Raw genomic sequence first — 27,895 nt, 5'->3', positions numbered from 1 at the left:
AATAATCACATCAAAAAATGGGCAGAAGACATGAGCAGACACTTCTCCAGTGAAGACATACAAATGACTAACAGACACATGAAAAAAATGTTCATTGTCATTAGTCATCAGGGAGATTCAAATCAAAATCACATTGAGATACCACCTCAATGTGGTATCTAACAACAGTTAGAATGTCACAATTAACAAGACAGTAAACAACATGTATTGGAGAGGATGTGGAGAAAGGGGAACCCTCTTACACTGTTGGTGGGAATGCAAGTTGGTGCAGCCAATTTAGAAAAGTGTGGAGATTCCTTAAGAAGTTAAAAATAGAGCTTCCCAATGACCCTGCAATTGCACTACTGGGTATTTATGCCAAAGATACAGATGTAGTGAAAAGAAGGGCCATCTGTACCCCAATGTTCATTACAGCAATGGCCACAGTCACCAAACTGTGGAAAGAACCAAGATGCCCTTCAACGGACAAATGGATAAGGAAGATATGGTCCATATATACAATGGAATATTATGCCTCCATCAGAAAGGGTGAATACCCAACTTTTGTATCAACATGAATGGGACTGGAGGATATATGCTGAGTGAAATATGTCATGCAGAGAGAGTCAATTATCGTATAATTTCACCTACTTGGGGAGCATAAGGAATAACACGGAGAGCATTAGGAGGAGGAAAGAAGTGAGTTGGGGGGAATCAGAGTGGGAGATGATCCATGAGAGACTGTGGACTCTGAGAAACAAACTGAGGATTTTGGAGGGGAGAGGGGTGGGAGGTTCAGTGATCCTGGTGGTAGGTTTTATGGAGGGCACGCATTGCATGGAGCACTGGGTGTGGTGCATAAACAATGAATTCTGGAACACTGAAAACAAATGAAAAAATAAATAAAAATTTTTTAAAAAGAAATTAAAAATAGAGCTACCCTATGACCTTGCTATTGCACTATTGCGTATTTACTCTAAAGATACAGATGTAGTGAAAAGAAGGGCCATCTGTACCCCAATGTTCATAGCAGCAATGGCCACAGTCACCAAACTGTGGAAAGAACCAAGATGCCCTACAACAGACAAATGGATAAAGAAGATATGGTCTATATATACAATGGAGTATTATGCCTCCATCAGAAAAGATGAATACCCAACTATTCTATCAACATGGACAGGACTGGAGGAGATTTTGTTGATTGAAAAAAGTCAAGCAGAGAGAATCAGTTATCATATGGTTTCCCTTACTTGTGGAGCATAAGGAATAACATGGAGGACATTGGGAGATGGAGAGGAGAAGTGAGCCGGGGGAAATCGGAAGTGGAAACAAACCACGAGAGACTGTGGACTCTGAGATACAAATTGAGGGTTTTGGAGGAGGTCGGGGAGGGGGGGGTTAACCTGGTGGTGGGTATTGTGGAGGGCACGCATTGCATGGAGCACTGGGTGTGGTGCACAATGAGTTTTGGAATATCAAAAAAAAAAAAGAATTGAACACACACACACACACAAAGAGAAATGGGATTGAAAAATAACGGAATCAAGCATACAAGACCTGTAATACAGGATTAAATAGTCCAACATGGTCTTTGGAGTTTCCAAAGGTTAGATCTTGCTCTCAGGTTTGCAATGACGTTTCTCCTTTCCTGGTGACTGCTGTTTATTCTAAAGGAAATTCTTATCATGCTATACAATAAAAAGGTTGGAACATAAAAAAGATCAGAATTTTTGGTATCTGGTTTGCAATTTTATATCTGGGATATTAAAAAGACGTCTGTAGAGAAATCAAAGCTGAAGCAGTTCACTAAAGGGGAAAATGTGATTTCTGTGGCTACATTTCATTTCAAACCAACAGGAACAGGATAAAGCTTCCATGCTTAAATAAATGAAAAGTTACTATCTTTGATGTCAGTTGGAGGACTCTGAATTTCACTTATCTCTTGCCCGCATTTCAGGAAGTACATAGAACCATTCAATTCTTCCCTTTACAGACACAAAGTAAAATACCTTTATGTCAGGAAATTGGCCCAGATAGGTATCCAGTGTTAGTAAGGACCCATCCACTAGTTTTTGATGGAAGTCTTCCCATAGGACATCACATTTCTGAAAGAAGAGGAGAAATAAAGAAATAACTGCTAAAGTATTTTAAGGATATTTTTCACCAAACTTCTAAAAAAAAATCAGGTATAATCAAATTAGATAAATAGTACTTTCTCAGATAACAGATGTTAGAAAAAATGTGGATTATTTAATAAAACAATAAAATTTCAAGGCAATTTGGCTACCTGTTCTAATCAACAATGTAGGCTACCAAGGATACAGACTACATTTTCCAGCCTGTGTCACAGCTAAGTGTAGCCACGAGACTAAGGTCTGGCCAAAGGGATGAACTTTTAGGAAGTGTCCCTAAAAGGACGCTTGTCTTGCCTGATTCCTCCATTTGCTGACTGAAGTGCAGAAATGAAAGCCAATGGCCAGGAGGCAGCAACGATGGCAAAGATGGACCCTGATGTCACCAGACCTGGGCTGTCACTCCCAAGTCTTTTATGAGAGAGAGATAAATTTCTACCTTTGGAAAACCTACCTACCTTTGGGGGGGCACTTAGTTCCTTGTGTTTCTTTTTCACACTTCAATTATGGATCCTCATTGTTACAGATGTCAATTTATGAAATTTATGCCAACAAAAAAATTTAAATCCTCCCTATGAAAAGGCTCATCTTCTGATGTGAATAGATGCTTTCAACATGTAATGTTTGGCTCCTTCACCATCGCAAGAGCCCATATTTAGATCTGCAACTAAAGGTTTCAAAAATCCCGGCAGGACCTCCGAGGACCAAGGTGGGACAGCAGCCATTTTCTGAAGGAATAAATGTCAGCAGTGGCATCTGTCACACACAGAGTGAAATGTGGTGTCCTGGAAGCTAGTAACACAGGTTTCCATTAAAAATTCTTTTCACAGTGAATTTTTAATAATACACCATTCACCAGAAATTTATAAGGTAAGCATTTAACAACATGATGGGGAAATGTTGTCTCCATACTGAAGGTGAGAAAAAGCAATTACTTAGTAATCACATGGCAAAGTGGTGTGTGGAGGCTGGTTTTGCCAGATTCGGATTTTGAAAGCTTTCTAAACGGGTAAGAAGGCCAAGAACTTTCCTTATAAATAAATCTCTGGGCCTTTTCTTTTTTATCCTAACAAAATTATGAAGGTCAATATGGGGGTGTCAGAATTTTCATGGAGCAACCTGGGGTTGCACTGTTAACCCATCTCTCCAAAGCCCACATAGATGGTCAGTGCATCATACATCAGCCATTCTCTTGAGCTGGGGTGGCCATATCCCTTAGGTCTTCTGTGCCTCAACAACCATCAGTGAGTTCACGCCAAGTGGGCATGTCAAACACCATTCTTTAACAAAGAATTTGGACATGAGAGAAGCCCTGACAGGCAGTTTGCTACCATCAGTAATAATGACATGTACCGAGCACCATCCCAATAATGTGAATACACAGGCTTTAAATATGTTATTAGTAGGTATAATTCTTATTCCTACCCTGCAGATGAGAAAGCTAAAGCCTGAGAAGTTGAAGAACTCATGCAACATCATAAAGAAGCCACTCCTGGTCTCCACCTCATTAGGCCTTTGGCAAAGCATAAAATACCCACTCTCTCACTTCCTGCCAGCCAGATGGCCCTCAGCTGCAAATTAGATTTCAGGTGTTAAGACATGTCTAGGGACAAAGGCTTCTAGAAGTTACATTCCTATTAGCAGGCTGACCACGTTCTGCAGACCAGTGAATGGACCAGTGGCATTTAAGTGAAATAGATAGCTTTTTGCGCCTCCTGACCCTGTTTTCAAGAAGGGATGGGGAGAGAAGGGGTGCAGGGATGAAGTTCATACAAAAAATCATGGCCTGAGACAGTTCTGCTGCTGAGATGAGCTAAAATGTATAGAAAGGCACAGGAAAACACTATTCTTATTTTGAAGAAAAATCATCTTTAACACCCAGCTCTCTACCCTAGTAGTTTTACAATGGCTCACTAATCACTATGAGTTTGGGCTGATCTGGATGGCAGAACCGTATGGTGTCTTCTGGGTGCACAGCGCCCTGTCATGATTTAGTGGATCGTGTGGGAACACTGGCAGAAGTGCCCCAGCCTCCTGTGGTCTGTGATCCCGGCTCGTACCTCACCAACCATCTTCACATCTTCCCGTCCATACCAGTCAGGCTCGTAGACTTCATGCAGCGACTCTGTGAGCTTCATTGAGGCTTCTTGCATGCCTAGTGTTGGAGAAAAACAACTCTGGTTGGATAGACATGGGTGAGGCACCTCTTCCTCTGTCCACTACTTTTCTAAGATAGAAAAACCTTGAGTTACCCACTAATCATTGAAGGAAAAATCGTGAAGGCATGACTGTTACTTGCATCTGTAGTCCCAACCTCCCTGTGAGGGTAGCTGATGTATCTGGTTACATCGTGCATTTTCTCTTATTTTCATGATAATGGCAGATACAGAGTCTTGAAAAAAAAATCGACAAGGTGTCCTATTCTGAAAACAACGATAGTAATGTGTTCTATTACATGTGCCGTCACTTACGACATGACACAGAACCATAAACACACAGGACTCCTAAAATAATTTGTCCATAGACTATGGAGCTCTAAAAATAAAATTACCCTAAATGACTTTAAATCTAAGAAATAAAGCTTCGACAGAAGCAGGCTGAAGCAAAATTAACAGGATTCTAGGGCAAAACAGTAGGAAGCAGTTTAAGTGACCTACCCATTTTTGAAAGAAAAAAAAAGAAAATATTTTCTTTTTATAACATTATTAAAATATTATATTATTATTAAAACATTATGCAGTTGTAAATCAGAATGCTCAGAAAGTTCAGAGTTCTTAAGTCTGTGTCAGAACTTCCATTAGACATACAAGACATACATTTGGTGTGTGTTGCAAAACCATGGTTGTTAAATAACGGGAAAGATATAAAGTGTTCTTGTGCAACATGGTGACAAAAAGTATCACCAAGTCTTTTACAGTCTCTGCTCTGCTCCTCCTTCAAACCATGGAGGGGACAGTGTGGGCTGGATGGAAACAGCACAGGGCTGAGAACAGTCCATAGTGCGTTCTTTGGCTAGTGACTTGGAGGAGCTCTCCCCTGGCACAAAACCCTCCCTTACCAGCTGGAAGCTGATACTTGGCCCAGTTGGTGTCTTGGCTTTTGTCACTAGGGAATGTGAAAATGTCCTTAGAAATGAAAAGCATCTCATAAAACATAATGCCATGGACTCCACAATGGAAAGTTTTTATGAAACTGAAAGCTACAGCCACCTAAACTCAATTAGATGCCTGTTGGTTGTAAGGGAATCTATTCTGGGTTCAGTTATGAGAAAAGGACAAAATAAAAGATGTCTGAAGTGATAGAAGTATGTCCTTGAGGAATAGGTACAAAAGTCAGCACAGTATTCCATGGTACATTTGCTCTCTGGCAGGGAACACCCCTACTCTCCTTCTTCTGAAAAGATGCAGATATAGACTTGGTCTGTGCACTTGAGAAGTTTGAAGGTTTCCAGGTCACATGAAGTAGGAAAGCCTGTAACCCTCTCTCCATGAAGCAAATCACTGAACATACTAAAGAATTTTCCAACAACGTACTGTATGGCTCACACCAGCTGAAACAACTTGGTGACCAAAAGAAGCAGCCCCAGCAGTGATGAAATGAAGGCATGTGAGTATAGACAGCCAAAAATTAATGCAAAACCTGCAAGTGTCCCTAGTACTTTGAATGCAAGCCAAAGAGTATGTCTCCTCTTCTATGTGTGGCCACTGCTGAGGTGAACCAGCATGATTTCCAGCATCTACATTCGCCCCTCTCCAAGGACAAGTAAACCTCTATCAAGAAATGTACCCACCAGAAGTCAGTCACTGGTTGACATCCTTTCATAACTCAGATGCCAAAAAGCTTCTGAAGTTTTCCCTTAAATCTTTGTCTTAAGTCTGATGGAAATTATAAATAGCTGTGTAGACAGGTACACTTAAGGTCTTAAGAGGAAGAAACAGAAATGATGGTATTGTAGGACAAATAACCTTTGTGGTGAAAAATAAAACTGTGAATGTAAGCTTAAAATAAAATTATATAAGACCTTACTCACTAGGGCTAAAAGCAAAATGTTGCAGTAAATATGCCTCCTAGCAGCCAAAAATAACTACTAATTGCTCTGTGGATAAGCAGTGATGGAAAATTTGGAAAGAATCCATTTGACATAGAAATTGTTTCTAGAACACTCCATAGGAAGTACTTGGATGGACACACAGGTGAACAAGACACAAGCTTTGCTTTTAACGGGCCTAAAGTATAGCAAAGATTTTAGGGATTTAGAACTTACTCTGCTGACAGAGCATAAGAGAGAGAGAGAAAGAAAAAAAAAAGGGGGGGGGGGGGCTAAAACCCAAGTTCCCTTCAAAGTAGCCTGGCAATGTCAAAGCAAAGAATAGATCCTAAATGCTACCTCTGGCTTTTAGTAATATCTATATCCAGTATTTTCTTAAAAGATTAGTGATTTCCAAAACTGCAAGACAGGCACTTAATATCACACATAGAATTATTATTTTAATACTGGATAGGAACCACTTCCCTTGCTTTAAATTTTGGACCATCTCCAAGGCATTTACTGCAACATCCTCTTTCCTTCTGCAACCAAATTTGCCAGTTTCTATTTTCACCCTCTAAGATATGTTGCAGAGATTACACTACTACAAGAGTGCTCTTTGTACAGCCTGAGGGTGTGTGTTTTAGTTAAAAATAACACCAGCTAAAGCACATTATGGCAATAACCAGCAGCAACTATAAACCATTATAAGAGTATCTAAAATATTGTTAAGTATCTGGCAGCTCAGCCCATTGTTTAGAAGAAAGCTGTTTAAGAAGCCAGTAGTTGGCTAAGAGAAAAGCAGGATGGGGCATCTTTCTCCTAGAGATTTAAGGAGAACAAATATAGAAGCAAGAGTGGTGGGGGAGGGGAGGCAGAGTGTGAGATGGCTCGAGGACAGTCAATCCTCCCGCTGGGTCATGCTCACATATAACAAGTCACATACAATTAACAAGTACTGATGTCACCATCTGGGCCATGCTCCGTGGAGAGGAAGTTCTTGTGTGTTCATTATCCCTGGGTCTGGGCTCCACCATCACCCCCGTACCAGTGAATCCTGGATTCCAGCTCCCTTCTGGACATCTCCACTTGGATGTGCTACTGGTTCCTCAGGCTTCATGTGTCCAAAACAAACTCAGAACTTCCTGACAAAACCTCATCCTACTTCCCTTCCTAATCCTCAAGATCGTCACCCAGTTGTCCCAGTTAGAAAACCTGAAGTCATCCCAGATTCATCCTCCCAATGTGAGGATGTCACCAAGGCACAACAGTCCTGACTGATTCTCAAATGAAGTCCCTTGCTTCCATGCCCACTGTCACAGCCCTAAACTAGACATCCGTCATCTATCATCTATCATTTGGATTAGGTGAAATAATCCATGCAAACCATGAGCAAAGTGGTTCTACAAAGCTAAGAATCAAATGTCAGCCACCATTATGAAAAACATTTCTGAAGGCTCTGTGTCATGAAAATTAAAACTATTATTTGCCCGTTCCTGATGAAAACGCTTCAAAGTATAGGGATAGAGGGAACATTCCTGAACTTCATAAAATCTATCTATGAAAGACCCACAGCAAATATCATCCTCAATGGGAAAAAGCTGACAGCCTTCCCGTTGAGATCAGGAACACGACAAGGATGCCCACTCTCACCACTCTTGTTCAACATAGTATTAGAAGTCCTAGCAACGGCAATCAGACAACAAAGAGAAATCAAAGGTATCCAAATTGGCAAGGAAGAAGTCAAACTCTCTCTCTTCGCAGATGACATAATTCTTTATATGGAAAACCCCAAAGACTCCACCCCCAAACTACTAGAACTCATACAGCAATTCAGTAACGTGGCAGGATACAAAGTCAATGTACAGAAATCAGTGGCTTTCTTATACACTAACAATGAAAATACAGAAAGGGAAATTAGAGAATCGATTCCATTTACTATAGCACCAAGAACCATAAGATACCTGGGCATAAACCTAACCAAAGAAGTAAAGGACCTGTACTCGAGGAACTACAGAACACTCATGAAAGAAATTGAAGAAGACACAAAAAGATGGAAGACTGTTCCATGCTCTTGGATTGGAAGAATAAACATTGTTAAAATGTCTATACTGCCTAGAGCAATCTATACTTTTAATGCCATTCCGATCAAAATTCCACCGATATTTTTCAAAGAGCTGGAGCAAATAATCCTAAAATTTGTATGGAGTCAGAAGAGACCCCGAATTGCTAAGGAAATGTTGAAAAACAAAAACAAAACTGGCGGGGGGCACCTGGGTGGCTCAGTGGGTTAAACCTCTGCCTTCAGCTCAGGGCATGATCTCAGGGTCCTGGGATCGAGCCCCACGTCGGGCTCTCTGCTCAGCGGGAGCCTGCTTTCCCTTCCTCTCTCTCTCTACCTGCCTCCCTGCCTATTTGTGCTCTCTCTGTTAAATAAATAATATATTTAAAAAAAAAAAAAAACAAAAACAAAACTGGCGGCATCACGTTACCCGATTTCAAGCTTTACTACAAAGCTGTGATCACCAAGACAGCGTGGTACTGGCATAAAAACAGACACATTGACCAGTGGAACGGAGTGGAGAGCCCAGATATGGACCCTCAACTCTATGGTCAAATAATCTTCGACAAAACAGGAAAAAATATTCAATGGAAAAAAGACAGTCTCTTCAATAAATGGTGCTGGGAAAACTGGACAGCGATATGTAGAAGAATGAAACTCGACCATTCTCTTACACCGTACACAAAGATAAACTCGAAATGGATAAAAGACCTCAACGTGAGACAGGAATCTATCAGAATCCTAGAGGAGAACATAGGCAGTAACCTCTTCGATATCAGCCACAGCAACTTCTTTCAAGATATGTCTCCAAAGGCCAAGGAAACAAAAGCAAAAATGAACTTTTGGGACTTCATCAAGATCAAAAGCTTCTGCACAGCAAAGGAAACAGTCAACAAAACAAAGAGGCAACCCACGGAATGGGAGAAGATATTTGCAAATGACAGTACAGACAAAAGGTTGATATCCAGGATCTATAAAGAACTTCTCAAACTCAACACACACAAAACAGATAATCATATCAAAAAATGGGCAGAAGATATGAACAGACACTTCTCCAATGAAGACCTACAAATGGCTATCAGACACACGAAAAAATGTTCATCATCACTAGCCATCAGGGAGATTCAAATTAAAACAACATTGAGATACCACCTAACACCAGTTAGAATGGCCAAAATTAGCAAGACAGGAAACAACGTGTGTTGGAGAGGATGTGGAGAAAGGGGAATCCTCTTACACTGTTGGTGGGAATGCAAGTTAGTGCAGCCACTTTGGAGAAAAGTGTGGAGATTCCTGAAGAAATTAAAAATAGAGCTTCCCTATGACCCTGCAATTGCACTGCTGGGTATTTACCCCAAAGATACAGATGTAGTGAAAAGAAGGGCCATCTGTACCCCAATGTTTATTGCAGCAATGGCCACGGTCGCCAAACTGTGGAAAGAACCAAGATGCCCTTCAACGGATGAATGGATAAGGAAGATGTGGTCCATATACACAATGGAGTATTATGCCTCCATCAGAAAGGACGAATACCCAACTCTTGTAGCAACATGGACGGGACTGGAAGAAATTATGCTGAGCGAAATAAGTCAAGCAGAGAGAGTCAAGTATCATATGGTCTCACTTATTTGTGGAGCATAACAAAGAACATGGAGGACATGGGGAGATGGAGAGGAGAGGGAGTTGAGGGAAACTGGAAGGGGAGATGAACCATGAGAGACTATGGAATCTGAAAAACAACCAGAGGGTTTGGAAGGGGCGGCGGGGGGTGGGGGGGGGGGGTGGGAGGTTGAGGAACCAGGTGGTGGGTAATAGGGAGGGCACGTACTGCATGGAGCACTGGGTGTGATGCCAAAACAATGAACACTGTTATGCTGTAAATAAAAAAATAAAAATAAATAAATAAATTTTTAAAAAAAACTATTATTTGCAATCCATCAGCCTTTGTTAAAATCTGGGTTCTAATACAGATCATCTCTGTGATGTTATGCAAATTACCTAACCATCCTAGACCTCAGTCTTCCAAAGTATACGCCACTTTTAAATGATAGTATATGCCATGGTCACAGTTAAAGTTGTATGAAATGAGACAGAAAAACTTCTATCAGTGCCTCGCACAGAAGTACTCAATAAACGTTAGCTTTTTTCACTGTCGTTATGAAATACTGGACTAGACTTTTAAGAAGACTTGCAGGTCCATCTCCTCTAGCCTGAATCCCACAAGACCACAATAACTATTTTTCTAAAATGCTAATCAGATCATGAGACTCATTCCCTTGTCCACAGTAATGCAATGATCTCCCTTCTGTGCTGACAGACTGAAACCCCAATATAATAGGATACCTAAGCATTCCTACCTTTCCACATCTCATCCATTTCAGTTTCTTGCTTACCCTCAATGATCTACTTGTTCCCCAAAAGCCCAAGCTTCTTCATGCTTCCCGAACTTTCATAGCCATAGCTTCTCTTATCTAGAAAGTCCTTCCAACGTCAACCTCAATCTCCGGCATATCTCATCAGCTGATAACTAGTTATACTCCCTTCCTTGGTCCATTTAGGTATAAGTTCCTTGGAAGGACCGACCTGGTCTCCTGGCCCTCGGGGGGTAGGCTGGGGGAGTCTCCTGTCCTCCGTTGTGAGACACATAGTGCACACTTCTGTTAAAGCATGTACTACTATGTATATGCGGCCTTTCTGTTCATTTAATTTTCTCCCCTTCCCTGCAGCCAGCACCATGACAATAGGCACTCCGCCTTGTTCATCTCTGCATCTCCACCCCAAGAACAGCGTTGTGCCCATAAATGGGGCTCAATACACTTGCTGCTAAGTTAAAATGAGAACATAAGACCTACCTTGCAGAGCCTAAATACCTGTAGAAATAATAATGAGCTGCAGAAGTGAATGGCACGCAGACATCAGTGATAATAAGGTGAAGAGTAACCTTATTTCCCAGAGTCCTAGTGGTACAGATTTGGAGGTCTTCTGAGAGCACCTGGAACACTTTATGGATGAGGAACCCAAGGTAGCTGAGAGCTTGATGATCTTCCTACCACTGTCCCTGGGGCCAGACCCAGGGGCCATCACTCTGGGGGCATATCTCCTTCCTCCCTAATGTTGCCTGCATTACAGTACAATTAGTTAGCTGGTGTTCTTTTTTTTTGTGAAAGCCAGAAAAACTGACCACGAAAGACCTTTGAAAATCCAAATTATGATTTATTTAATGCCTACCCCTGTCTTTGCTTGTGTTCCTCAAAAAACCCAAAAATGTGCTCCAAGGAACTCTAATTCTTGGTATGACTTTGAGAAGAAAAAAGCAGCGCATCATCAAATACCTGGTAAATGCTAGCCACCCATAGAGCTTCTGGAGATTATATTAACATATTAAGGGTCCTGTAGTAATTATGCTCTGTTAGAAAATTCATTCCAACTATGCAGCCATCAAAAGAAATGAAATCTTGCCATTTGCGACGACGTGGATGGAACTAGAGCGTATCATGCTTAGTGAAATAAGTCAATCGGAGAAAGACTACTATCATATGATCTCCCTGATATGAGGACATGGAGAAGCAACATGGGGGGGTAGGGGGATAGGAGAAGAATAAATGAAACAAGATGGGATTGGGAGGGAGACAAACCATAAATGACTCTTAATCTCACAAAACAAACTGGGGGTTGCTGGGGGGAGGTGGGATTGGGAGAGGGGGAGGGGTCTATGGACATTGGGGAGGGGAGGCGAACCATAAGAGACTATGGACTCTGAAAAACAACCTGAGGGTTTTGAAGGGTCAGGGGTGGGAGGTTGGGGGAACAGGTGGTGGGTAATGGGGAGGGCACGTTTTGCATGGAGCACTGGGTGTTGTGCAAAAAGAATGAATACTGTTACGCTGAAAAAATAAATAAAATGGAAAAAAAAAAAAGAAACGAAAATTCATTCCAACCAGCTGCGACCAGAGTAATTTAGACATAGGTCCCTTTTATGGAGTATGATTTGTTAACAGAACGTGCTGGGGAAGAGTTCCTGGAAGGTCCTTTCTCCTTCATATGGGAATGTGTCCATTAGAAGTGGAAGCAGGACACAATCTGCAACATTGAAAGGCTGCTTTGATGCTGCCCCAGTGTCCCTCTGGAACTAACTCTTCATTTGGTGGATTCTCCTAGACCCCTAGTAAGGAAAAGAATTATTCCAGTCTTGGGCGCCTGGGTGGCTCAGTGGGTTAAGCCGCTGCCTTCAGCTCAGGTCATGATCTCAGGGTCCTGGGATCGAGTCCCGCATCGGGCTCTCTGCTCAGCAGTGAGCCTGCTTCCCTCTCTCTCTCTGCCTGCCTCTGTCTGCTTGTGATCTCTCTCTGTCAAGTAAATAAATAAAATCTTTAAAAAAAAAAAAAAAGAATTATTCTAGTATTAAAGGATAAAACAGCAATCTTCCTACTAAGGATGTTACTAAGGATGTAAAACTGACCAAAATACAGAGACTTGAGAAGGAGACTGAATTCACTCATTCATTCAACAAATTCATCCACATCAAAAAAAAACAACCAACATTGAAAAAAAAAAAATCAGGCAACATAAAGAAAATCCTGTGGGGGCGTCTGGGTGGCTCAGTCGGTGAGGCGGCTGGCTCGTGATTTCAGCTCAGGTCATGATCTGAGAGTCCTGGGATCGAGCCCCATGTTAGGCTCCACACTTAGTGTGGAGTCTGCTTGAGAGTCTCTTCTTCTCCCTCTTCCCCTCCCTCCACTCATGTGCATGCTCTGTCAGATAAATAAATCTTTTTTTAAGATATTATTTATTTATTTGACAAAGAGAGAGCACAGGTAGGCAGAGTGGCAGGTAGAGGCAGAGGGAGAAGTAGACTCCTCGCTGAGCAGGGAACCCCATGCAGGGCTCAGTCCCAGGACTCTGGGATCATGATCTGAGTCAAAGGCAGATGCTTAACCAAATGAGCCACCCGGGTACCACAATAAATAAATCTTTAAAAAAAAATCCTGTACTTGGGGTGCCTGGGTACTCAGTCAGTTTAGCATCTGCCTTCAGCTTAGGTCATGATTCCAGTTTCGGGTTCCTTGCTTGGTGAAGAGTTTGCTTCTCCCTCTTCCTGCTGCTCCCCCTACTTGTGCTCTCTAACAAATAAATTAAATCTTAAAAAATACATATAAAAAAAAGGCAAAGGCCACAACAAGGATGGACCTAGAGGGCGTTAAGTGAAATAAGTCAGACAGAGAAAGACAAATACGATTCCACTCATATATGGAATGTAAGAAATAAAACAAGAAATAGAACAAAGGGGAAAAAAGAGACAAAAACCAGACTCAAACACAGAGAACAAACTGGTGGTTGCCAGAGAGGATTTGGGTGGGGGAGGGAGGAAAGAGGTGAATGGGATTAAGAGTTCACTTACCGTGGGGAGCACTGAGTAATATATAGAATTGTTGAATCACTGTATTGTACATTTGACACTAATATAACACTGTATGTTAATTATACTTCAATTTATAAAAAAGCAATGCCTTAGGAGACATGTGGACCAGGGTATGTATCTTGGCCATGCTCTTTATTAGTTCATGATCTTGAACAAGCTATTTAACCTCTCTGCACCTCAACTTTTTCATCTATAACATGAAGACAATGCAAGTACCTACCTCAGAGTCGTCATGAGAGTTAAAATTATATGCTTGTCCTATATGAGCTTAAATATAGTTTAGTTTATATATCAACTTCACTAATGCTTTACTATTATGACTAAATTTTTTTTATTCTTAAGATTATGATTTCATTACTTATCACTATTTCTGAAACAATTTCACACACCCACAGTGAGATTACTAGAGTTAAGTTCTTGGAACTGGAACTGCTATGTCTAATGGGACGTCCCATCCCCACCCCACTCCCCCAAAATATAGACATTTAGAGGCTTTTGCCAAATTGCTCTCCAGGGAAGCTGCCTTAGCAGCAGTATATAAAAGGGGTCTGCTCCCCACAGCTTTTTCAGTGCTATGTAGTTTGGTCTTTTTCTTTTTTTTTCTTTATGATCCATTCTCCCCCCACTAATCTCAAAGTCTGCCGTGTGATCCATCACACCCATGGTTGCACCTGGGTCTACCTCAGTGCAGGCAGCCCTACAAGGAACAGCAGGCAGTAACAGAGCACACCTCCTGACTGCCCTTTCCTATCCTCTTCCACCCACCTCATTTCTTTGCCTTGCATGGCTGAGGCCCGGAACCAAGGTCACACAGCCTCTCTGTCTCCATCCAGTGACAGGGCTGCACGTGCAGCTGATCTCTTTAAGTCACAGGTGGTCCAGGGCCATGATTTCCGACAACCCTCCAACTGCCTCTGCCGTGGTATCTTGCCCCTTCTCGCCCCTTCAGCTAGACGACTGAAGTATGAGTCTGTGAGTGGTCTACACTTGGGACATGCTCTCTCTTAGGATATAAACCAACAAGGTATCAAGCTCGCTCTATCTCACACCTTCCTAGAAATCTCTGGTGTGAGAGGCACTTATTCCTCGTTAGCAGCATAACAGTGGACATTTTTTCCTTGTATATTCTAATTATCATTTCAATGGGAATTTGGGAGTGGGTGGAATGAACACCTGTGCTCAAGTGCATCTTGCCAGAAAACCAAATGGATTTGTAATTAACACTTAATCCCGCCACTCGTGAATTTCAAGAACAGTCTGTGCCTGGTAACATAACAGGCAGCAAACAACTCACACACATTACCTTTGATAGCTGCTAAATAGCCCCGGAGTTCTCGCTGGAGCCTGGTACCCTCTGCCTGAAAGACACACAAACACAGAGATGCTAAGAATCTTGTCTATATTTTGCATGGAAACACGTGAAAGGCAGTAAGTCTCAGAGTTATTATTACCAGAGGCTCATTCTTGAAAGAACATAAATATGTACACACAGACTAAATAAGGCACCCATCCATGTAGATTTTATTCAGTTTAAAAGTAAAGCTAAGTAAGATTTTGCTGAGAATGGAAACTGACCCACCGGAGAGCCTCCTATATATTCAAGAGCCAGCAAGTCCCTAAATGTTGATGCATGGAATACAACAGTCGGAAATGGATCACCACTGTTCAATATGGTAGCTACTAGCTACATGTGGCTGAGTGCTTGCAACGTGGCTTGACCAAATGAAGATGAACTGTAAGTGTAAATACCAGATTTCAGAGACTTGGTTCCAAAAAATCTAATTAAATAAGTCTTATATTGTTCACATGTTAAAATGATAATATTTGGGATATACTAATGATGTGGTTTTGGAATACAGATGAGGTTCAGTGGGGCGAGGTCTGCAGTCAATGGCCAAGAAAGAATTCTTGAGACATCTCTAGTGCAAAATGGTGGTTTAGAAAAGCAAGGGGACAGGACCCATGGGCAGAAAAAACTGCACTGGGGTTGTGAGGAGCAATTGATTATATACGAAGGGATTGGAGGAAATAAAGAAAAAGAGAGATTTTCAAAAGAACTTCCACGTGCTCAAGAGGACCTACAAGGTACCAGAGACCTTGCCTTGTCAAGTTAAGGCTGTATTTCCCTCGAGCAAAGCAATAACAGGAAGACAGTGGGGAGCTTCCTAGAAGAATATCCCATATATCCCAGCCAGGAGTAGGGGGGAGGGGAAGTTGCAGGGTGTCTGCTTATGCTTTGCCTTCAACTGGCTTCTGCTCCCTCATCATTGAGTTAAACTGAATTTCATTAAATTCATTAAAATGAATTTCACTCTTTCTACTTTATAAAATGTGGCCACTAGAAATCTTTAAACTACATTTGTGGTGTGTGTTATATTATTATTTGGCATCACCAAAATAGAGACAGTCGAAAATGATAAATTTTGACATAAAATCTTTGTTTTGGTTTGGATTAGACTTAGAAACTCTGAGACTAAAATGAGATTGCCTGCAGTGGAGAAATGAGGCAGGCAGGGGACGAGCACCAACACATGGTACATGATAAGCAACTTACCAGGGTGGGCAGCCCAGCCTCAATCTGTACACACTGGGGAGCTCTGGGAGAAAGTGTTAGGCCCCCTTTAGATAACTGGAGAGCAAGGGAACTGGGGCCTTCACTCATCAACTCCGATTAGTCAGATTAGCCACCAGGTTGAGGGCTACTCCTGGGGGATACCAGAGAAAGGTCTCAGGCAAGGAACCCCCCTTGTGGAGAGTAGATACTAAATCCAGTGGGCTCAGAAAGGGTAGGTACTAGGGAAATTGGAAACATTTTTAAAATATACATTTTAACTGCACAATCATTTAATAAACTGTGTGCAGACAGCTAGCACACAGAAGGACTCCACCTTGGTAGTTAATGAAATAGCAACTATAATAGTCTTATTCAATTCAACAAGCATGTGTTAACATTGAGCAAAAAAGGGGGTAGGTATGAAGGGGGAAAAAATACCCTACTGCCTTCAGTAAATTGCAATCTAGTAGAGGAACTGAAGTATCGAAATAAAAAGTGCATTGCAAAGCAGGTTACATTTAGCTCTGCAATACCCATTTCAAGTATTCGGGGGTACAAAGTAAAGAAAATGCTCACCACATTTAAAGATAGACAGTGATTAATACAAAGAAACTCCGAAAAGGAGTGTTTAAGACTTGACTAGACCTCAAAAGGACTTCTGGATGAGACTATTTTTCTACAAGATCTAGTATATACAATGTCTCCACATGATTTAAAATCAAAACTCTACATTTCTCTTGTTTTGCTGTACTACCCAGAAAGATGTTAAGGCTAACTACCACAAGCTAGATTTAAAAGAAAACAAAAACAAACAAAAAAAAAATATTCTTGATTTCTGGAGCATCAACGTAAAGTGGAAAACTGTAGGGAAAGGATGAGAAGAATGAATAGAACAACACTTGGGTAAATGTAGAGGATGAAGAGGATCCAAAGAAACAGGTGGGGTTAGACCGGGGTCCATACCACCACAAAAAGCATTTGGGAAAGAAAGAAGTACATCTTCCCCATACTTAAGATCTATGATGTGAGGGGACCATGTCTGGTTCTGAGTATCTAAGCTGAATATAAGGCTGTGGGAGGCTGTATCGTTGTTAAGTCTACTCTGCCCCACACCCCCGTGACCTGATCTGATCTGGGGAAGGACTACACTTCCTGCCCATCAACATCAACCTTGGCCAATGAAATGAGAGTGGAAGTGCCACGCCCCTACTCCTGAGTGGTAAGAAGCCATCATGCAGTCCTCTCATTTCTTTCCCCTCTACCCTCCTATAATGCCCCAGATGTGGGTTGCTTCTCCCGCCGGAATCACAGAGTAGAAAGAATGTGGAGCACAGCTATTGTTCATAGTTTCACAACTGAGAAATCAACGTCTCTGGCCAAAAGCCACTGACATGCTGCTGCCAGAGCATCCCCTACCCTAAATGGCCTGAGAAAATGGTTCACCATCAACACTGGAAATGCTGAGAGATGGAGAAGGCTGAAATCTAACAGGAAAAAAAAAGTCAATAGAGTTAGCAGAAAAGCACCAAAGGCATTGACAGAAACATTTCAGAAGCTAAATCCAATTGGAAGGATTAAGGACAAAGTGGACAGTTTAGCAAATGGAAGCCTGCATGCTGGTCAAGTGATAGAAAGAGGTAAATGGTACAAAGAGAAAGGAAGCAAGGTCCAGAATCCTGCATCCTAATAGATGGCATTTAATTCAGAGAGAATACCCACAATCAGACGTCTGACTTACCTGGACAGATCTAGACCCAGATCAATCTAAAGCCTACAGCCCTAAGAGGTGCAATTAGAAGGCTCTGAATCCCATGAGACCTCGCTTCTCAAAATGGGGAAGTGTCCACCTTGGGGATACTTAATGGTCTGTCTACAGCACAGAGAGCCACAAAATACACCTAAAGAATCTCTCTGGAACGTCAGTTTACTGAGGGTGGAGGGGAGCAAATGGAGAAGAAACCATTCTTTTAAACTACTAAGCCACCTGTTACGATGTACAAAGAAGACCTACACAGAGATTAAATGCAGAACTGCACAAACATCCCCTGTTTTCAGCTGTCCACTCCAGAGCTCTACAGTCCCACCCTTCGTGGTCCTTCCCAGTGAGTGTGCAAGGCACTGAGCTAGGAAGAGCTTGTCTTTCACTTAGGAGTCTGCTTTCCCCTCAGAAAGCCATACAAAGCCAGCTGGTTATGAGTCACCGTGATCATTCATGGTTTCTGGAAATCTCAAAAGAGTAGTGGGGAAGGGTATTCTTTTCCCAAATGTGTAAGAAATAAAGCATGTCAAGCTAATCCCACAATTGCCTTTTCTTTCTGAAAAAGAGAGAGCATGAAATAAATTCAGGCTTCACTCCAGATACTGCATTCCCCTAGGCCAAGGGAAGCAATGAACATTTTTTTAAAAAATGAAATAAGAATCCCGGAAGAAATTTTTTAGGTATGTAAGAGGAGCAGAAGGTTCAAATTAGACAATAATGGCTTAAACAGATGAGTTCAATTTAAGCAGATAAACTCAAAGTCTGACTTAAATAACTTTCTTCTTTTCCAATGATTAAAATTCTTAATTTTTCTTCATGATTATTAAGATTCATAAATCATTTGGTAATAACCACCTTGAAGATCATCTAAAATTCTGCCTGAATCAAAAAGGTAAAAGGCTCTGGAGAGAAATTTCTCACCTATGATATGCCATGAAGTAGTTCTTCTAAAGAACCAAATGCCTAATAAAATTTTCTTAACAGCATTATTCTATGTGAATCACAAAGAGGTTTTAAATTAGAAATAAATTCTTATACCAAAGCTCAGATTTCACTGCATCTGAAATTTGTTCCATATTCCTCTGAAAATTACCATTTCAGTAATTCAGCCTTGAATTATGTATTGCACAGAAAACAGATTCAAAATTACACCATCTACAACTATATGTAGTATGTTCTCCCTTCAAATCCTTTATATTGTACTCTATAAGGTAAAATGAAATTATTACTCTAACTTGTAGAGTAATGGGGCACATTCTCCCCAGGGCTTAAGGCAAGATGAAGCCAAGTGATTCTATTATAATTAAGTTGTCTGATTGCCAACTAATACTCCTCCTCGGACAAGATCTAAGAAGGATTCTCGCCTACAACATTCCTTTCCCTGGCATATAGGATAATAACGTGGCTCTGGTGCTGGAGGTTCTTCATTTATTTTTTCAGTTGAATCATTTATCAGTGTCAGAAGCTGCTGCTTCTCTAGCCCAGACAATGCCAGGCCTCACTTTCTTCCCACACAGCCCAAGGGAATTGGTCTGCTTTCCCTTTCTCATTAAAGCTACTTCTACCCACACACTCTCTTGGGTGTCACACTCTTGTAAGGCTAGGGAGAAGGAAAGAGTCTCCCTAGATCCCTGTTTCCCAGCTGTCCTAGAAAACAAGACAGGATCATTTTGGGTTTCATCATGGAGATAATAAAAAAAAAAAAAAATCAACAGGCATGCAAAAAGTACACATGGTTTTAAAACCTGACAAAGGTCTGAGAATCACTGCCTCTAGTCAAAAAAAATCTCTTTATTCCTTTGCTGAGTGGTATCTTAAAGCTGTTGCTTTCTTCCATTCCTTCTGTAAGCACTACTCAGGAGAGTCACATCCTCCCCCGAGGATTAGAATGAAACTTAAAATCTAATTAAATAGTTAGAGAAAGAATACTGCAGGCACAAAAACACAGAAGGTTTCAGATATGTCTTACTCAATACAAAGAAATAACATTCTATATTAATTAAACCTGTTTCCAAATTGTTTGACATCAGATTGGTCCTCAGTAGAACCAATTCCTTAATTATTTGTATATATGTCCTGGGGTAGATGGGGGAGGCAGGGGAGGGGTTGGAGGAGAGGGGCCCCAGACATGCTGCTCCTGGATAGATTTTATCTAAAGTCTCTCTTCAGCACCTTGAACAGCCCCCATTCTTCAAACAAAGATTGAACCTAGATAGTTTCAAAGGACCATTACTGCATCAAAGTTTCCTACTGCACTCTGCTAAGTGAACAGATGACTTTTAAACATGTTTCCTTCAAAGTGAGCCAAGTCCCTAGTAAGAAGTAAGAAGAAGTAAGAAGTAAGAACTACCACAGACTCCAAAACTCAGAAGTGTCTCAAAAGTGCCTCAAAAAAAGGCACTGGGCTTAAAAACAAGGCTACTTTTAGCTGTGGTGAATGACATTTGATGATTAATGAGTCAAGCTGTTTACTGTTTAGATATGCTAAATTCTGAAGCATTAAAAATATATCAATATTTGTTAATACTTACACCTAGAACTTCAGAAGCCATAAAGAGGTATAATTTTGTTAGCTTACCTTTAACCCTGTTACTTCTGCCCAAAAGAAAGAAGCCGCAGTTGAGGCATTAATTTGATTGAATTGTAGATACAATGCATAGAATGAATGAATAATTTCTAAGGAACTACACTCAGGGCAGCAATTACTGAAAATTCAAGGGCAGGCCCATATACCACCATGTATATGATACCCCTGTGCAAGGCTGTGAACCATTATGGCCCTGACTGTGCTTGCAAAACCAAATCCAGTGGATATTACTCATAAGGTTATGCAAATCTAGCCAAATACCTTAAACAAGAGGCATTCATTACCTATTAAACAACCAAGGGCTTTCTGAGTTGACTTGTTAAAATGTTGTGAGTGTAGTACTAATTTACACTTACAGGTAGCTTTTGTCATAAAAAGAAAGGATGGACAAGAGAAAGGATGGACATATATTACAGAAATATTTTCATTAACTTGCCTCTCAGAAATTGTGATTTGATGCTCAGATAGAAAGCCAACAGTACTGACATATAAGAGTTGGATCTGAAGAGATATAATGTCACCAAGTTATGATTTCACAAAGGTAAATCCTGTCATCTCATCTGTGATCATGAGCCTATAGAAGTTCCCATAGTTACATTATTATTTTTGGCCTTTCCTGACATTTTTCTCATGAAAAGGCTAAGTAACGTCTTCAAGTTAAAATTGGCCCAATTTCTCAGAGTTCAGATAGACATTAAAAGCAATGCTAATAAGATTTCTTATCATTTTTGAAGCTTAGAAGAAAATTAGATTATCAAGGAGATGAGGCCATAATCATCACCTTGATTAACAGATGACTAATCTGAATCCACTTATGATTAAAGATAATGTTAGGCCACTGAATACTAAAGGCACTCTTGGTCTGTGAAGAAACAGAGCTCTTTCCCTATGACAAGTCAGATGTACTTATACTGGAAGATGACAGATTTTCAAAGGTAAATGCAGGAGGGTCCCTAAAATTTACATTTTTTGTTTCCTTCTTTAAGCTCTTTGTAGTTAACAGGAGCCATCATTAAGAACCTAACATTGACATGATAGAAAAATTTCTCCTTTTCAATTTTTTTTTCTTTTGGCAGATATTAATGCAAAAGATTTAGAAGAGAGAGGAAATCTAAATGGGTTTTGAAATCCGCACTGATGGCAGTGGAGGGTAAGAGGGTACAAGGACATGTGACAGCAGAGAACATCTCAGCTTCCACAATTTCATCCCAGATTCCTGGCCCAATTTCCAACTCCCCTTGTCAGCAATTCCAAGAATATTTACAATCTGAAAAACACATCAAATATATTCTTAACCTTTCAACAAAGCAAAACCAATAATCTAGCTATTAATAATTCCATATACAAATTTTCCATAGAATTCCCTTAAGCCAACTAACTCGAGTTCATGTAGATCTCTATTCTGGTCTTATGGTAAACTAACCCGTGTATGTAAGGGGACGTAATTGTCTAGTTAGAAGTATTAATGTCACCACATTCAGGTTGGATACAATGTGAAGATAAGCTTTATTGCCGTTAGGCAAGTGAGTCTGTGATCCCTGAAAAGCCATCCCATTTTTTTTCTGTACATGCATGCACACGTGTGAGTGTGTACATGTGACGCCTAAGGTGCTTTAGGAGTATTATATAAACATTTTTTCAACCTTAGCCTTAATACCTAGAACACAGTATTTAATATAGTGGAGAGGAAATCAACACAAATTCAGGGAAACTCCATGGGACGCCCACCCCAACAATGGCTTATTGTTCAATGTCCCTTTCTGGGGTGTAGATGTCTATGATGTTGCATTGTGACCAAACTGGACAGGCTGTAAAAGTAGGAGAAAAGCAACTGCTTTGTCAAGTTATTAATGAGATGTATTAATGAGAGGGAAGGGGTGCCCTGTCAATCATTGTGCTAGTCACAGTATAATATGTAGAATGTTCCTGAAACTCCATTTATGATGTATTAGTTTTTTAGAGCTACCATAACAAAATACCACAAACTGCATGTATTAACAATACAAGTTTATTTCTTCACAGTTCTGGCAGCTGAAAGTCCAAGACCAAGGCATTGGCAGGTTTAGCTTCTCCTGAGGCCTCACTCCTTGGCTTGCAGGCAGGTGGCCTTTGTTTGCATGTATCCTTGGTGTCCGTCCTGCGTCTTATAAAGAAATCCGTCATACTGTATTAGGACCCACCCAGATGATCTCATTTAATCTTAACTACCTCTCTAATGTCCCAGTCTACAAATATACTCCCAACTCTGAAGTGTCCTGGACTTCAATATATAAATTTAGGGGTACACAATTCAGCCCATGATGATATTCTCAAAGCAAGTTCATAGTTCAGCAACACGATCCCAAAGTCTAACACTCACTGAGTGGTCCCTTTGTTCCAGATGCTGTCCCAAGGGCCACAGCCCGGTTAAATGATGATCCTCAAATTAACTCCCTGAAGTCAGCACACTTTCACCAAAGAGAAGACTGAGACGCAGAGGCTGAGCAACTTGCCCAAAGATCCTACTGCTGGTAGACAGGAAGCCAGTACCAGAGCCCCGGGAGTCTGCGTGATTCAGACTACATAATCTGCCTCCAGAGCCCACGTGCCTCACTGGCCTCCACCATCTCTGTGTCCCCAGCTTACAAATGCATGGATAACAGCTGAGAATGAATGAAGCTGTCCACGAAGAATCAGCTGTTGATCAGTGACAACAGCTTAACGCAAGACACTGTTTTCTGTGTTCTCATGATATAGTCCTAATCTTGAAATTAAAATACCAACTGTTCACTTGTTTCACTCAAAAGCTCACAGTTCCCAGAGTATGTTCTATGGGGTTCCTGTAGCACAGTGGTTAGATGGCTGGTTTCTGGGACCACACTGCCCAGCTTTAAAATCTGAGTTCTACTACTTTTAACTGCAACCTTGGGCAAACCACCTAACTTCTGTAGGCTTAGGATTCCTCATCACATCAGTAAAATAATAGTACTTCCTTCCAAGAGCTATCATGAAGGTGAAGGGAGATAGTCCATGGAAAATATCAGCAGAGAGCCAGGCACACAGTATGCATTCCATAAAAGCTGGATGTTTAATTATATTACTATGATTATTCTACAAAATATTTTCAAGAGGAACTACAGGGGCTCCTGGGTGGCTCAGTCATTATCCTTTGGGCTTAGGTCATGATCTCAGGTCCTGGGATCAAGCCGCACATTGGGCTCCCTGCTTCTCCCACTCCCCCTACTTGTGTTCCTGCTCTCATTGTCTGTCAAATAAATAAATAAAATCTTTAAAAAGAGGGAGAAAGAGAGAAAGAGAAATTACAAGAATAGGTGTTTCATAGATGTTTGACTGACCTAAGTTTTGCTACACATTGTGTTACAAAGGGGTATCTTCATGAGGAATATGCAAAACCTCCCCAAAACAAGCTACTTGGGAATTTAGAATGCTGCATTTGTACTCCTAAGTTTCAAATACATAATTTTATTTTTCAGAAAGATTTTCATGATAGCTTTAAATGTTGCAATAATAGAGGAACTTAAAATGCATGGGAATAATTTACACAGATATGTAAGAGTGACTTAACATCAGATATGAGAAAAGTCAAGTCACTGTGATAAATAACTGTAAGGAAATAAGACAGCATGAATAGCAATGGCCAAAGGAACCATCAGCTTCATGCTCAAAATGGAAGCTTTTGTGACACATATTCAGTTTTCTAATACAAAAAGCAGAATTAAAACTGTGGACTTCCAGGGGAATCAAGTGAGATGGGGTTTTGTGCAAAACACTTTATGGATGTCTAAGCCTACTTGTGGGAAGTCTTCATAATAGAAACACTTCATCACTGCTTTTACCTAAGCCACCCAGATGTGACTTGGAAATGTGTCAATTCTTTAAGCTCCTTAGAAGATTCTTAGAGTTGTCTAGGTTAAGGACATATTCAAATAGATGTGCAATTAAGGAAGCCACTGCCTTTACTATACTGATATGATCTCAGGCATGCATACAGGTTGTTACTACCACCTGATGGCTCTTTAGAGCTGGTACGGAAGTCCAGATGGGGAGTCAGGAGTCAGTATTGGTACAAGGCCTCCAGGTGATTCTGACAGTTATTCGGAAGCCTCTAATGTAGTCTGTCACTGTGTCTATAGTGTAATTGACACTCAGTGTGTTGATGTAGCTACTGCAAGATGGCCAAAAAGACAGTTTAAAAAAAAAACAAAAAACAGTGGCTCTGGGTTTCAGTCCATCAGCATCAGATATCCCTTCCAATGCCTCCGTCAGTTAGGCTGCAACCCCAATGCACAGTCTGCATGGGGGTACAGGATGATTTATGAGAGAGAATCACAGACAATGGGAGCAAATGATACGGATGCAAACCTGAAAATCAACTGCACCACATCCAGGCAGATTTTCACAACCACTTCAGACAGCCTTCCTGGGCTCGGATGAGAGATGCGCCTTATTCTCTGCATCCCATTATACAACAATGCGATCAATCTGGGCATCATTCGGAGAGGAGCATCCAAACTAGATAACAAGCGTATTTCACAAGGGGAAGTGGAAGACATACGGAATTGGTCTCTAACTGAAGGCTGAGGAATGGGATACGAAACCCTCTCCCATTCGTACGGTTAATTAATGCAGTAAGGGAAAATACAGTTAAAGTTAATAGCATGGGATACATGAAAGGAAACCATCAGAGTAATAACACAAAGAGCTTCCTCTGGAAGAGATTTCTTAACTGTGCACCAGGCACCACAGGGAGCGGCACGAACTGAAACCTGGAGTGTCTGTAGTTAGGGCAAATTTTGGTGAGGTTTCAACTAAAGCTTTTTATTTATATACTACGCCATATCTAAAGAGATTTTTTTTTAATTTTATTTATTTATTTGACACACAGAGATCACAACTAGGCAGAGAGAGATGGGGAAGCAGGATCCCTGCCGAGCAGAGGGTCCAATGCGGGGCTCGATCCCAGGACCCTGAGATCATGACCTGAGCCAAAGGCAGAAGCTTAACCCACTAAGCCACCCAGGCGCCCCCTAAAGAGATATTCTTATAGATGTAATAAGACAAATAAAAGTAAAGAGGATAAAAGACAGACAGGTTTTCCAATGCATGTTTTTGTTTTCTTTCTACCCTCTAGCACTATGGACAGCAACACCTGAACAGTCACAGGAAGCAGATAAACATGTCTTGCTCTTTAAAAGCCAATGAGCAAAATAGTGGATGAATGGATGTATCAGAAAATAAAAGAGAGACTATAGAAAAATATAGGAGAATTTGTAGAGCAAGGGCCAATCTATTCTTTTGACACCTCATGTTTCAACTCTCTGTTCCCTCCCACACAAGTCAATTGGATTGGCAATCATAGTGGGTTATACTTATCAAGAAAGGACTCTAAATCGAGACTATACACACAAACCCATCTTTTCCATTAAAACAATATTACCAAGGAAGCTTACAGTCTTAACTAGGGGCTTAGTGGCCAGGATTATATTCCCTTGCTCTTTGCTATACAGTGAATGTACTACATCAGTTAAACTAAGAGTCTCATAGCTGAGCACATAACCATTTCATGGATATTTAGCACACTGTGATTCACGCTAGAGTGAGAACCTTTGCAGCAACAACTGATAGACACCCATCAAGCTAGGGAGTCTCGCTGGAAATGAGATTGTGGGAAGGTGTAGAAATCATTTTTTTCTCAGAATACCAACTGGAGTGAGAGTAAACTTGTGTGGTAATGTTAAGTGGTGAAACTAGGATACCCAAATGCATCATGGGTATCTGTATTTTTTCACAATCCTGTGTCTTTTTCTACTACTTTAACTGCTTAAAAAGAAGGATGACTTTTGCACCCTAGACCACCAGCTTGACAAAGACAAGAACGATGACTGACATGGTTACCGTTCTGCTTCCATTGCTTTGTGTATAGCAGACGCTCAATAATTACGTGTTGGGTCAGCCAAGAAATGCTTTCAATATATACTTATCCACAGGGACGTTCTATCTTGCCTGTTGCCTATTATCTTCGATGAGGTACCTGTCGCAGTCCCTCCACCTGGGTACAAGATTGATGACTTCATGCACACTCAAGGACATGAGTCAGCTGTTCTTCCCTTTCTCTGTGATTCATTGCATTTTCCTGCTATACTAAATGAGTCCCACTAATATACATGTATTTTTGCCATCTTAAGAAAAATAACATCCTCCCCCAAACTCCAGTTTTATTTACTTGCTCCCCTTTAAAGCAAAACTTGAAACTTGCTGTTTCCAAGCTTTCTGATACCCTTCACCTTGCTCTACGTATTCTCTACTTACACACAAAAAAACTTGTTTTTCTCTTTATAATTCTCATCATTTTCTAGACGACAATGTTACGTGTTTATTTATTTTTTTAAGATTTAATTTATTTACTTGAGAGAGAGAGTGAATGGGGAAATGGGAGAGGGGCACAGGGTGAGGGAGGGACAGAATCTCAAGCTGAGTACAGAGATTCTGTGCTGAGCACAGAGACTAATGCAGGGCTCCATCCCACGACCATGAGATCACGACCTGAGCTGAAACTAAAAGTCAGCCACTCCACTCACTGAGCCACCCAGGTGCCCTGTAAATCTTATTTATGATGTTTGGTTTATTGTCTGCTTCTGTGTTTTGGAATATGAGATCCACGATCGAAGTGATCTTTGTCTTCACTGAAGTTTCCCAAAGACCTAGATACATTCCTGGCAAGAAGACAACACTTAATAAATGTAAGGCAGATGGATGTCTAAACAATTACATATTATTATTCCAAACATGCATCTATCAACCTACAAAATTCCTTGAAAGTTGATATTAACAGGAAACATTTTAAGTTTGGAAGAATTTTTGCACACTAAGATGATTTTCTTCTTTGTTTTGGGTTTTTGGTTTTTTTTTGGTATATGCACATTTAAAAGATTAACAGTAAAATACATATTTGTATACCCAAACAGCTTAAGATACAGAATTATAAAAGTAAGTTTTCAAACCATTGTGCTCCTGACTTACTGCCTTTTCACTAGTTCTAAAGGTAGTCATTGCCTTGCTTTTCTTTTTTTAATTATTATTATGTTCAATTAGATGCTTTTCGGTATTACAGAATTCTCACAGAAACATAAAGTTAGCTAGAACTAGGAATACCTCTAGGAAAACTTTATTTCAAGAGATGTAGACACACACAAATTCTTTTACAGAATATTGTGTGGTCACTGAGTTTAAACTTTAATGGAAACCCATAAAGTCAAGCAACAAGACTCAACAATTAATTGCTTCTCAGAAACAATTAACTGGTATCTCTTCAATGTATTAATGCTCTGTGGTGAAAACACTGTCCTATCAGCGAAGAGTGAGCTTGCTCCAAGATA

At 40.7% G+C, this 27,895-nt stretch overlaps 1 protein-coding gene across 2 annotated transcripts in view; it reads right to left on the bottom strand.

The window, feature by feature from the left end:
• The window catches only part of AMPH (amphiphysin), a 276,162-nt gene that overhangs the window by 116,591 nt on the left and 131,676 nt on the right, over window positions 1-27,895 (bottom strand). For both annotated transcript variants that reach the window (XM_046021643.1, XM_046021642.1), the window contains exons 3-5: window positions 14,923-14,977; window positions 4,172-4,266; window positions 1,989-2,084 (exon numbers count right to left, since the gene is read on the bottom strand). In XM_046021643.1, coding sequence (XP_045877599.1) covers window positions 1,989-2,084; window positions 4,172-4,266; window positions 14,923-14,977 — 246 coding nt within the window. The remainder of the gene's footprint in view (window positions 1-1,988; window positions 2,085-4,171; window positions 4,267-14,922; window positions 14,978-27,895) is intronic.

This window comes from Meles meles, chromosome 10 (assembly GCF_922984935.1).
Source record: "Meles meles chromosome 10, mMelMel3.1 paternal haplotype, whole genome shotgun sequence".
NCBI classification, from domain to species: domain Eukaryota; kingdom Metazoa; phylum Chordata; class Mammalia; order Carnivora; family Mustelidae; genus Meles; species Meles meles.
Note: the sequence above shows the minus strand (reverse complement) of the source record. Positions and strands in the feature narration are given on the sequence as shown.